The 14,135-nt window shown below is 39.2% G+C and overlaps 1 protein-coding gene across 1 annotated transcript in view; it reads right to left on the reverse strand.

The window, feature by feature from the left end:
* The window catches only part of LOC115245752, a gene marked incomplete at its 3' end in the record, with an annotated part of 263,500 nt that overhangs the window by 158,221 nt on the left and 91,144 nt on the right, over positions 1–14,135 (reverse strand). Inside the window, exon 3 of the mRNA XM_029824215.1 lies at positions 10,646–10,740. Within this exon, the coding sequence (XP_029680075.1) occupies positions 10,646–10,657 (12 nt within the window). The remainder of the gene's footprint in view (positions 1–10,645; positions 10,741–14,135) is intronic.

The raw sequence follows: 14,135 nt of genomic DNA on the forward strand, positions 1-14,135 counted from the left end.
TTTTTACGTTTGTTGAAAAAATGGTATTTTGTATTAATAAAGTAATATATCAATAAAAGTACATTTTTTTCAAAATCTTTCTTTGTTATTAATTCGTAGAATTTACCTTTCTTGCGCTGTAATGTTGCAAAGATTTATATTCATTATATGACTGCGCGCGATATTTCGTGGAAATTTCATTCTTGTTTCGAGGATCGAATAAAAAGGAAAGCAGCAAGGAAGAGGGAATTTAATTGGTATGTAAATCGCGTTATACATACCGCGTATGCGCGATTCGCACACGCACGACAGAGACGACACGCATGGCACCCGATGCGAACACTCAGATAGGAGCACAGTGGGCTTATCGTTTATGCGTGCCCGTGTACTCGCGTTGGGCTTTACCATATATTATCCTCTGCACCGATATCAGTCTAAATCGTGCGGCTCTCCCGCCGCATCGATTTTCGCATTGAACGTTCCCTCCAAACGCGGGCGACATATCGTCCAAAGTGATTTCTATCTCTTCCGGGTCAACTTGCCCGTTTAACCGCACGCCTGTGTGATAATTTATTTTTTGTTTCGCTGTTTTTTTTTGTTTTTTTTTTAATTCTCTCGCGTAATTCGTATCTTATTTACATCGCACAGGACAGGTGAATTACCATATTACTTGTTTCTTTATAGTCATGTAAAATGTGATGTAAGTTTCACAGCTTTTTTTCCATTATTCTAGTTTTACATAATACTTTCGCTTTTATAAAATTAATCTGATTAAATTTTTATTTAGGAAAAACAATTCGGTATCGATCGCGGATTTCGTACATCGAAATTTATCGATGTTATTCAACATTAGCCTAATATATCGTATAAAACGTCGCGCAGATATCAAAACAAATTATATAATTCTTTACTATAATAAATGAGATTAGAAGAGCATATATATATATATATAGTTGCAACGCATCAAGATAAAATATAATTGACCGGATAATACAAAGATCCGATAGTACAATGACGTCTTTTAATTAAGAGAATCAACCCACATATCGTCTCCTCAACACGTGTCGTACGTATTGACCTTATTACGTACATGTTCCATCTACCCACTCACATCGTGTGTTCGCGTATCCCCGGCAAATGCTCACGATTCCAGCCGCTGGAAACTGAAGAAGCGATTTCTCGCGCACGCTCGGAAGTGCGAGAAAAGAACAAAAAGTGAGAATATAAAAGTCTCTGTTTCCTCCCCCGACGCCCTTTTCTCCATGGGTTAGAACTACTTCGCATCCAATTCCGTTTGCTCCTTTGCTAGTAGTAGCCGACAAAAGCAACGCCGTTTCCGCTCAAGTCGCCGTGTATTTCCACGTTTTTCATCGCCATTTCGTAAGGCGTGGAACACAGCGCAGTAATCTGCGATATTCTTGTATATTTGTCATCGTTTAAACATTTGATCGACCGGCTAATGTAAAACAAAAAAATCTCTAGCATGAGAAATATTAAACTGATCTCATATTGCTTCATAATAGACTTCCGAAAAATAATAATTAACGAATCTATATCGTAAATTTTATAAATTTTTAAAATTCAAATAATGTAAAATGCAAATATATTTATTTGTCTTATTAAACGTATCCTTTTTCCACACATATTTCAACATATTCATCAATCATTTGATGGGATTGAAGAAAAGAATAGAATACGATAAAAACACGATATGTTTATATTAAATTGAAATTTATGTAGATTTAAATTTATATTATTAATTATTAACGCGTAACGTGAAGAAGCAAAAATTTTCGTCTGTTTACGTTAGTGTGATTGCCGCAGGAAGCTGGGAACGAAATTTGTTTGCCGCGAGCCGGAAAGGTTTCGTCTCGTTGGAACAACGAGAGAGCGAGTCCAATGAGATCCCAATGAGATTAAAAAGTTGTCAACTGCTCTTTCCTTCCTTCATCCCGACTATTCCTTCCCGCTTTTCCTCTATCTCGCTACGGCGCGTTCCCGTTTTCGCGCCACTCCCGCAAAACTTTGCTAGTTAGAATTTCTCATGGTATGTTCTTGAAAAGAGACCGTTCCCCGTTGCCGCTACCGCAGGAAAGTCAAGCTCAGGGAATGCGCCACCTGATAATGACGCTCGAAACATCGCCCGTCCGTATTTCCTCTCAAATTACCAATGTCTTCAAGTATGCGGAAGAAGAAAAAAAGAAAGGCGAAAAAGACAGCAGATATTTCAATTTGTCGTTAGCAATCAACAAAATAGAAAGATGTTCTTTCAGACTGTCATTGCCATCGTAATTATAAAGAAAAGTTAAAATAATCTTTTTCAAATTAGCATATGTAAATTCTTGTTATGCATATAATATGACAAAAAAAAGTGTGGCCATCAATATTACTCTTGAATAAATGGTACGAAAAAGATAAACGACTTAAGATTAATATTACTCGCACGGAGAAAACGATGTATCATTAATGATCATTTAATATTCCGTTATTTACATACATTATCGATCGCGCGCGATTAACAAATGCCTCGGTTTAAGCACTTACTAACGGAGGTTAGCATTTTAATAGCGTAACGTATTCAAGCCACGCTTACCAAGTATCATTCATTAACTCGCGTAATTCATAAAACCGCACAATTCATTATCTCTTGTGCTTCCAAAGTATCTGTATGAAATAAATAACGAAATTTCAATCATAAAACTTCACACAATAAAAAAAATTTCTCTCCCTCTATCATTAAAATTAATTAAAGTCCAAAAATAAATTTTAAAATAAGTTTTGAAAATAAATACATCAAAGTTTTTTTCTTAGCACAGAATGCAAAAATATTTTATGTTAATATTTAATATATTACATATACATTTCTTTGAGAGATGTATATTTACGGAACGATGGGTTTAGTATTTGATTAAAGGATATTGCGGGAAAAGATTTCTTAAATACATCATGACCCAGTTTTAGGAGTAGATTAATTACTTAGCAAATGCACGTTCCTCCGCTTCGTAGTGGGTGGTCCGATCCATCTTGCGTGAGATTCACAGGAAGATCGCGAGACCGCGAGACAAACTAAACGCCAGCGCGCAAACTGAGGCTGCGGTGACGTCTTTGAAGACGGATTTCTGTTTACGGACACGTTCACTCGCTCGCGTGCTGTGACATATGTTCAAAGCAACGCACATCGACGGCAGCTTCTATCTTATCCCGATCGATCGATAAGCTTTGCGTTATCGGTCAAAAGCCTTGCTCTCCGAATGATTACATATATCTGACAGTGTATTAATATTGGAATCGCAATACAATACCGTAATAGAATGAACGCTATTCGCTTGCGATTCTGTTCTTATGTTATTTTAATTGACAACCCACGCTCACGTAAAGCACAACAAGATATAATAATCCTAGACCAAACCGTTGATCCGAGGATTAAATCAGAATGTCGGAGTTTCACCAACTTAAAACTGACAGTCACGTTGAAATTAATTTTATCTCGAGAGAGAAATTTAGATTGATAATGATAAACAAAATAAAAGAATCATCAATTAATATTCTACTAATCTGTAGGAAAGAATATATGGCGTGGTAAGTTGGACATTCATAAATAATTCTGAAAATAAGAATCTGAATATGAATTCTGAAAATAAGAATAGAAGAATCATCCGCATACACGGACACGCATGTATACGCATTCGCGAGTCCGAGTTGCGAAACTGTTTCTGTGCGTAACATGCGGGAAGAGATGACAGAGAGAAAGAGAGAGAAAGAGGGAGGGAGCGTAGTATACAAATGTACGATAAAAAATATATTTGCCGTCCTAGTTTGCTCCGGTTGGCGTGGCACGGTGAAAGCTCTTCAGTAAATCCAGCTTAAAGCAGCTGTGTAAACGTTGACCTATATTACAATCACGGCGCCCGGAGCAGTGTTCGCCGGCAGCGGCAGCGGCAACATCACCACTACCATCATCAGCATCGCCATCAAGCGAGAGCGCGGCGTCGTTAGGACGAGACTACAAAGTAACCCGATGTTCCGGCACGCGGGGAAAACATGTATACAACCGGCATGTTGCTCGGATATAAATACGTTCAAGTCGGGGATGTCACAATTATTTCTTTTCGCGATATCCGCTTCACGACCTGCTCGTTGAAAAGATCTTTTTTTTCAAAAGCCATCTCTTTCTATCGGCGTACAGCGATCATTTCGCCGCTCGTCTATACAGACGAGAGACTCGCGCCCTTAATTAATGCGAAAATCAAAACATAGCAGCTTGTAGTAGTGACTATCCTTTAACTTTTCAAATAGTGCAACCTCCGCGAAACTTCTTAATCGCTGATTATATTACGGTGTGTCACTGCGGTATTTGAGAGAGCTGAAGTTAAGCCAACATTGAACGATGAATAAAGTATCGATAAAAAAAAATGCGGGATATATTAGTTTTAAATATAATTTCTTTAATAAATAGGATATTAATTTTTCTGAGCACAAAATTAAAAATTTTTTTACACATTTTTATTCGTTCATTTCTTACGATCTTTCATATTCAACGATAACTATGTTCACAATTAAATTTCAAATTATATGATTTTGAGGAAGCAAAATATCCTTGAATTTAAATAATTTAATACTATAAGATAGTGATGTCTCCCTCTTTCTCTCTCTTTCAATGAGTCCATAAATTACGATTCATTACAATTTAAAAATATATAATTAAAAAGAGGCGGAAAAGATTTTCAGTATTTATTTATTTATATCCCGCAGTAATAAATTCTCCCGTAATTAATCTTCTAAATCTTGCTATATGTACGTATTTATCAACGTTGCACTCGCGAAATTATATACCAGCGCGTTTACTCTTTTTCGCGCACACTCACCCGAGAGACATCATACACACGTCGTCGCGAGATCATACCGACGTACCGGGAAGAGAATCTCGCATGTCGCGAACAAGGGCTTCGCTTTATTTCTCTAGGCGGCTTCATCACCAAGATGACTATCGTCTAATCTTCTGATTGTGAGAGAACGACTACGCCACGAAAACGATACGGGATAAGCCGGACTGGACGTACGTAAAGAAAAATGGTACAACTACTGCGCAAGTAGTCCGCCTCTTCACGACCAGGGCTCCTTCCTCCTCCTCCTCCACCACCCCATCTTCCTGGCCCGCTATCTATGGTCCGAGGGCTGAGTGGTAAAAGCGGAGAGACACTTAAAGGATTTACGGTACTGAGAACTCTAGACTCCGCTTGGATCGGCTCGGGAAGTACGGGCGAAACTAAGTGCACGCTTAAGAAGAAAAAGAGGAGGTAAACGCGAGCGCGGCGTATACGGTCAATTCTGTTGTCAAGTTAAATTTCCGATATGTGTCCCATAATATTTGAGCCGGATGTCAATCTCATCGCGACCCGTTGGTGTTATTCGATATTATCCGAGACGAGAAGCTTATATGTTATACAAAAGAGCATGTTTAGATACGAAATATAATTAGCAGAGGGAAAAAGAAAAAAAAGAGGAGAATAAATTTACTGTAAACCGCAACGCGTATATGCCGATGAATTGGTGCATTTTAAAATATACTAGGGAGAATGAAAAGCTCTAATATTTGCCGATAAAAACCAAATATTTGGACATTCAACATACACGGTAAGTGACGTTATTTCGAAAGAGGAATAATAAAAGCGATAAACTGCAGCCCATTGTGCATCGGCTTGACTATCGTTTGAGAGAACGACCCTTGCATCACCGGCATTGTTGTGGGCTGTAACACAAAGCTCTTTTTTTTTTTTTTTTTTTTTTTTTTTTTTTTCTACCTCTTGCCATTTTCGTGCGCCGCCCACCCTTTCCATTCTCATTTCTCGAGGCTGTCTGCTGCCGAAGGGGATAATTCATTCGTTGTAATGACAAAAAGAGCATTACGGGAATTCTATCGTAATATAATTTTCTCTCGAAAAGAATTGCAGAACAAAGCATTAATCTGTTTCGAACCGTGCAATAGCAAACAGCTGAAAAAAAATTCATCGGAATCATTTAGATATACAGAGATTTGTAATGCTATATTAAACTTTAATTTTCATAACTCATTTCTGAAATTTCTGTATATAAAAAAAAAAACAAGAATATATACGACTACGACAGAGTTGAGAACAAGATATCTCGAACAACTTTGCATGTGTAAGCGCGAGTCGAGCGTCAGACGTAAAACTAAGTAATCCTTCCGAGTTAGAGGAGTTCCACTATTTTATCTCTCGCGCGATTCTCCGACGAACTCACTTCATTGGTTTTCCTGAGATACTGCGAAAGCGGCTAAGTCGGGAAACGCTAACGTAAGGAAACTCGGTCGAGCACACGGAGTGAGTCTGATTTCTTCTTCTGGGCAAGTATAGCGCAATAAGCGTATATAAGGGAAGCGAGAAATCTCCCTTTTCCATTTTCCCTGGCTTCGCCGTAACGAAGCGCGTACATTGCACGTGTACGGTAGAACAGATACATCGAGCAAGCGAATGGCGTGGGCGTGGAGAGAAAGGTCTCGACGGGCAAAGCCGCTCTCGTGCATTCCGCGCGAAGCCACGTGGCGGTATTTAAGGTCCCGCTAATGCACCCATCGCGCTTGTATATCTCGTGCAAAATTGTTGGCGCGTTTACTTTGCGCCGACCCGAATTCCGGTGCTCTCGCGCCCACCAAAACATAAAATTAAAAATTAACTAATGAAAAACGCGAGCGAGGAACGCTCAAAGCTCAAAGAATTTTGCCGGCGCTCCTTTTTTAGCGATATGTAGGCCGTATCTCGCGAAATATTCGCTTTCCCTGAAATAATCCGAAGTAATGAATTCAGCCTGAATTACTTCAAATTTGAGACGCAAGTTTGCAAGCAGATACATATGTCATACTTCGCATGTTTCTTTATATTATTTTTATATTATCTTTGAATTGATTAATTATACTTAGATATAATATTAATCATTGCTATTCATCGTAATGTATTCTTTATGTACATATATGTTGTGCACAGATGTAATCAGAATATATAATTACAATTTACTTAAATAATGTTAGTTTGATAAATTATGATAAAAAAGCGCGAGCGAAAAATGTTAACGCGCATGCTTTCGATTGACACGTTGATTAGGGACAAGAGATGCACGTGTCTCGTTTGCATGTCATCTTTATCGTCTCCGCATGTACTACCGAGACCGGAACAACGAGGGAGGAAGAGGTCGCTGGACCGGCGGAAACTTATAGCGAACCAGACTGGTAGAGACGGGGTTGAATGCTAAGCACGGCCAGTCGGTTACATTTGCTTGCCGCCCAGCCTCTTAATGAAAACCAACAGCATGGAAACGTCAGGTTTGCTTTGCCTTAAAATTAGAGGCACGACTCGCTTAGCACGGGTATTCCCAACGCAAACGGAATAAGGTTCAAATGCACGGCTAATTCGCTATGCCGTTTTACATTTTATATCTTGCCCACGATCAATTATCTATATATTCGCGAATCTTTTTATCTATATAAATCAAAATAAATTTAAAAGAGGGAATGTTTTTTCAAACCATAAAATGATTGATAATCAAATCGGTTAAAATTCAAATTCAAATCAAAAAGTTAAAATTTGATTAATATTACGTTGCAACTATTCGGAAAGAAATGTAATTTTATTTCTATAAAATTTAGTTTGCACCAAGACTGAAGATTAATTAAACGCGGATTTTTCTTTTTTAGAGATAATATATTTCTTTATAATCTATTCTTTAACATAGGCACAGAAAGAAAATTTAGTCGATTCTAACGAACGCACTTACAAACGGACCGAAGGCTTTAGCTTCGACCAGCGAGGCGAGCAGTAATAGCCCTCACGATTGTCTACTTCATCGTGACTACTTATAAAGCGATAAAGCATCGTCTCGCGAAAAGAACCATCCGCTCGTTTACCTTTTAACGATCGCGAGAAGCGCGGACGCAATAACTCGACGGAAAAGTAACCGGAAGAGCCTCCCATTGCTCGTTACGTAGCGTCTACGCTTTTACACTCTCCGATACACTCAGTCTTAACTTTTTACTCTCTTCATCGGCCTTTACGGAAAATTAACGATGGTACGGTGGAGTGAGGCGCTCGATTAGAGACTGAATATTTATGTTCGCCTTCTGTGTCCTTCTTCTCTTCCCCTTTAAACTCTCCCCATTATTTGCAAAAGAAAATGCTTATCCGCGCTTATCTTAACAAAAACGCAATGTCCAATTATTTTTCATTATTTCTTTATTTTTGTCAAACTTCATATGCCAGCTTCCATAATCAAACTTTTTCAAATGACTTTTATCGTATCTACGATAATGAAATAAATCGAGCGAGATAAAGAAATTAAAAGAGTGTGCTTTCATATTTATGCCAATTATTATCATAATTTGTGCAGATCTATCAATAATAACCAACAAATGTATAAAAAATAATAAATTAATTTCTCGCAGACTCAAATTTTTTACAGATACATTTCAGACAAGTATAGAATTAAAAATTGGCGAAAAGAAAAAATTACGCGCTTCATTTTAGTAGTTGTTAGGCGTTATAAGCCTACCAGAGACCTCGGAGTGGCTCGTGACGACATAAAATTCGACGCAGGTGCGTATCGCACGTGTTATCGACTAGAGATAAACGCCAGACGATACACGATGCACCAGGGACGGCGGTAAGTCGTGTTGTTGGATGGTGCGATCAAACTGAACGCTCGCGTCGATAGCGCTCGCATCCCCTGCTTGGTCCGCTCGCACGACAAATCGCGACGCGATTAAAAAACGATTAATGTTTCCTCGGATCTACATCGATACGACGATCATTTCTTTTCGTGTTAACGCATTCTCTATGACATATTAATGTATTCGTTAATTGATAGAAATGTCAATCGTATTTTATTCTTGTAACGCGATAATTTTATCTCGCGAAACTTCTTTTACGTTAGGCTTTTATTTTCGCTAGTTTATGTATCAATATTTTTCTTTTTTTGTCATAGCAAAAGTTACGTAAGTATCAAATGATAAGAAAATATATATTGCAAAATATATATCAAACATCTCGCTTGAATGCAAGGCGTAATTACGCGTATCTTTCGTATCCTGCGGATGCCCGCATCTCTGTTCAGCCGCTCCCCCCGTTTCACAGCGCGATTCGAAAGCGATTAATATTATACGGAGTTGCCGATGCGCGGTTGGCATCACGGTTCTCCGTCACGGAAGAGGAGAACAGAAAAGAAGAAGCCGAAGCGGCGGCGGAGGTGGCGGCAACCGCTGCAACCGGCAACGAAACCAATAACTATTAATCGAAGCGCCACCGCACATTCAGCAAAGTCGACGCGATTCGAACGCGCGGCAGCCCTCGATTACATACCCCATTCCCTTCGCATCCCACCCCCGTGCATCGAGACACGCACGTATTTCAAACGGCGAACACCGTTCTCTAAACGCGAAGCCATGCCTCTCTTTACAGCTCTTTCATCTTGCGCCGCTTTTCCGATTAAGCACGTCGGTGTAATGGTGTGCGGCTGATCTCGCGATGTATCTCTAAGGAAATATATCTTTAGCCCGTTCAGTCTCAGATATTCCGTAAATCCTCGAAACGCGTGCATTGGTTTCTCGAAAATTAGATATAAATGTTTATTCATACTTATGCAAGTTTAAAGAATATATGTAAATTGTATTAAAGAAGTTCAAAAAATTCAGATAATTGTGAAAAAATTAATATTATTTGCTACATTTTTAGCAATAAATATTAGAGATTTTTTTCTATCTAATAAAACATCATAGATGATCCTTTCGATCCATTTTACAACGCAATGATTCAAAAATATATGATAGTATTCGGTGAAAGGAATCGAGATATCTCAGAAAATGACATTTAGACGAGATATTCGAACCTGACATTACATTACTTCCGGTTACCAACGTATCGAATACAAGCGCGAGAGAGGAATCAAATCGAGTATAGTCAACATGATTATTATCAAGAAAACGTAGCTAGGTAGATAATGTTGCTATGGTCGCGCTCAGTTTACCATCCTTAAACTGTTACACATATAATTCTTTGTGATCGGCGGCGTGACGTACTAAAGTGCACGAGCAACTCGAAGATATACGATAAACGAATATCCGGAAGGGGCGGTTTGGAATTTTGGACTCTATCCGTACGAGAAAAGGATAGAGAACGGCTTTCTATCTTTCGTACACATACATACATACATATATATATATATATATATATATATATATATATATATATATATATATGTGACCTATCTGGGATGCACGACTTAACAAACGATCGCTACTCTGCGGCGTCGAGGCAGGTGAAATCGAGAATGCGGCTTGGGATAGAAAAGTCTATTTTCGAATATACTTGAAAGCGGACCAGAAGATCTTTTCGAATAAAAATTTGTCGATATCTGTTAGCCTCTCTCATGACTTTTAATTTTATAAAATAATGTTATTATGATAAAATGTAGCCGATAGAGTTGTGTGATTAAATATTATAGGATTTTATAAAAAGTCTCAAGCTCGAAGAATATTGCACAAAATTTCGTTTTTTCGTAAATTATTAAAGTTTGTACGAATATTTTTTAACGAACAAGATATTACATATGTAGGATTATATTGGTTGGTGTATCAGAGATATTATGCATTTTATTCACTCACCGTAGCTGCCATGAAGAAATGAGAGGCGGCTTGGAGGACGGCAGTTGTGGCTTCAGTGCACGAGCCATAGCCAACTGGTGTTGTCTATTGACATACTGTAACGATATAGAAAAATCATTCTTCCCTGATTATGCACCAGTGTAAAATCAAATTCAGATAATTTTTATCACATTCAAAGTGCGTTCACAATGCTTGATTTATCCTAAGCTAAATATGTCGTGAAATTCTAAAAAATATTCGAGAGAAACATTTTTGTACAGAAAGTATAGCGAAACTCGAATGAATATCTACGTTACACGGTATATATACGTAGCAAATTGAAGAATTTTATTTTGTGCGTATAATATTTGACGCGGAGAGGCCACAAGAGAGAGAGAGAGAGAGAGGGGGGGGAGGAGGGAGAGGGAGAGAGAGAGAGAGAGAAAATGACACTTTTGTCTCTGGAGAGGGGTTTTGTCTCCAGCAACGCAGAAATATGATTTCGCAAGCCTCAGCAATATAACGCAATAAATTTTACGGGAACTGTTTCAATTTTGACAAGTGATTTTTACGAAAATATGCTCCGCTCAAGAGATAACGATTAAAACGAGGAAGAGATAAGAACGTATTAAAAACGTCGTTCATTTATCGGCAATTTTTCAATACCGGCAATTTTTCAGTCGCTCGTAAAAAGCGCGAATTACTCAAATGTATCGTTACGCAGAAATCAATTTCAGTCGGATTCAGTGGCAAACGAACGAGGGTGTATCCGGCGAGAGGGAAAGGGTAATCGGAAACTAATTGGAAGTAAATACGGTCCCGTGTAATTGCATGTTTTAATTTGAAGTCACGGAAGTCACGCCTCGTGCCAGTTCGTTCGATACATGGATGATACTATTAGGATGATAGGCCTTCATTTACCGCGCGCTTTAAAAGAACTGTAAGAACTGTATTATAATTATTCAAAAATTACATCTTTATCCGGTTGAGGCTACCGACAACGTTTCGAAGTTTCGTTGTGATAAAATAAAATCGTCGAAATTCTGATCGTTCCTTCGCCGGCATTTTATTGGAGATTCCTGTGCAGTGTCTCGATGCGATTTAAGTTTAATATATTGGCTAAAAGGCAAGCCCGCAAAATTGTATTTTAAATGCACTACATTAAATCTATTTATTGCTCTCTTTTCTATGAGTAATATCCTCACTAAAATGAAAACCTTGTTGAAATAACGGACATTTATGATTTGCTCCGATAACGTTATGATAACGAAAATACAGGATATCATGAATAAAATGTATTGCGTATTACCGATTATACATATCAATTATTCAATTCACGCGTTACATATTTATATACATACCTATAATCGTCCAATATATCTTAAATAATCTAACAGTGAGAATCGAAAATATTTCTCTAATTGTAAGCGGGTAATAATGTAAAAGGCAATATTTTTAAGTATTCAGGAGCGGTTATCCAAATATTATACGAATTATTGCTAATTAATAAAATATTGTAATTAATAAATTTATAAAATATCGTAACAAATTGGCACATCATACCAATGAAATATTCATCAATAATGTCTGTACAACATAATTTTATCACACTGACCCCTCCAAATGGCAGACGCGTTTTATTGCATCCCGCTGCGCAACAAGAGGCAGTTTCGCGCTGACGGTAGGATTCGCATTTTCTATAGAGAACTCTTGGGTATCGCCGCAGAAAGAAAAGCTCGAAACGAATCAATCCAATCAGAGACGACATTGTGCGATTCGCTCCGCTCTCTCTCTCTCTCTCTCTCTTTCCGCACCAGTAAACTCGGTTTGCTGCGCCCGGTACACCTCGGCAAATTAACCCAAGTTTCACGCGCCCCAGCCAAAACTTGATACTCTTGGCACGGCCAATCAAACTTCGAGTTTCGGTAATCCCCGGGCCAAATACTCCCGTTTACACATTACAGGTTATGGTATAAGACGGCCCGTTTCCTCGAGTTTCACCGCCGTTAATACCCAGAGTTTCCGCCGCAAGTTGTCATCCGGTGGCGGCAGCCGGTTACAACCGCGAGACCGCGATTTCCTCGTACGAAGCGAAAAGAAAGAGACAAATTATGCAAAAGTGTCTAAGATCATACTGTTGACTTTTGTGGAGATCACGTCCGCTGACTCGTCTAGGTATAGAAATTCTTACTATAGCAGCACGCGCAGACTCTACCATTCGTTAATCGAGTTAATTAGCGAAAAACGTGTACATAAAGGCGGAACGAGAAAAAGAGATTGCAGCGATCGCTATAAAACTAGGAGAAGAAAACCGAAGGACCGAGTTTTACCAAATGAAATTACTTGAAGCAACCGCATTACTTTTTCAGTGCCACTATCCGATCGGGTGCTTCCCTTGTTACGAAGTCGTACGATGACCATCAGCCAACCCAACCCTCCATCCAAGACCAGCTACATTCCATGGATTTCGAAGGGAAACGCCGATGTATTCCTCCATTCCCGTTCTTGCCCGTAGGTTCCATCAGGACCTCCCGCCCTCTCTCTTTCCGTCGCACAGTTCCGTTCGAACACGGTCACATGTATATGCAAATTTATTCTACCGATGCATTAGTGAGCGCGTCGCGGGACTTTGTGTGCGTCAATATATACGTGCGTAAGCATATAGGTACTTGTACGAGACGCTTACGGCCCTGATATACCCCGCGGGGCGCGTGTACGTCTGTGTGAGTGAGAAGATCCGTATAGTCCAAGCTGATCACGGCGGAGAGAGGATCATAAATTAAATGATGTAAATGCTCCGTCCACCCTCTATCGCAGCGAGTGGAGACGACACACAACATCATCCCCTCGCGCCCACCACTCCCTCCTTGCCGCCAATCTCCCCGAACCACCACCCTGACCCCGACGATCGTCCCCCTTGCCTTGACGTTGAACCCGACTGATTATAATTATCGGGACTCTGGCCCCTCGCGCGGGATGAAAGCGAGCGGATGACGAAGAAAACGAGCGTGCTATTTATTATGTTAGTTCTGCGAAATGTGATGGATGCGAAATGTATTTGAAGCTTATCATGATTTGCACGATTCGATAACGAAAGAATGGGAAAGAGATGGGGGAAAAGGATGCGAGCGGACTGAAGGGTAATCGGAAACTAATTGGAAGTAAATACGGTCCCGTGTAATTGCATGTTTTAATTTGAAGTCACGCGAAAGCGTTCTCGTGCCAGTTCGTTCGATACATGGATGATACTATTAGGATGATAGGCCTTCATTTACCGCGCGCTTTAAAAGAACTGTATCGTAAGTTCTATAATTATTCAAAAATTACATCTTTATCCGGTTGAGGCTACCGACAACGTTTCGAAGTTTCGTTGTGATAAAATAAAATCGTCGAAATTCTGATCGTTCCTTCGCCGGCATTTTATTGGAGATTCCTGTGCAGTGTCTCGATGCGATTTAAGTTTAATATATTGGCTAAAAGGCAAGCCCGCAAAATTGTATTTTAAATGCAC

Source organism: Formica exsecta, unplaced genomic scaffold (assembly GCF_003651465.1).
Source record: "Formica exsecta isolate Colony F162 unplaced genomic scaffold, ASM365146v1 scaffold13, whole genome shotgun sequence".
Classification (NCBI taxonomy): domain Eukaryota; kingdom Metazoa; phylum Arthropoda; class Insecta; order Hymenoptera; family Formicidae; genus Formica; species Formica exsecta.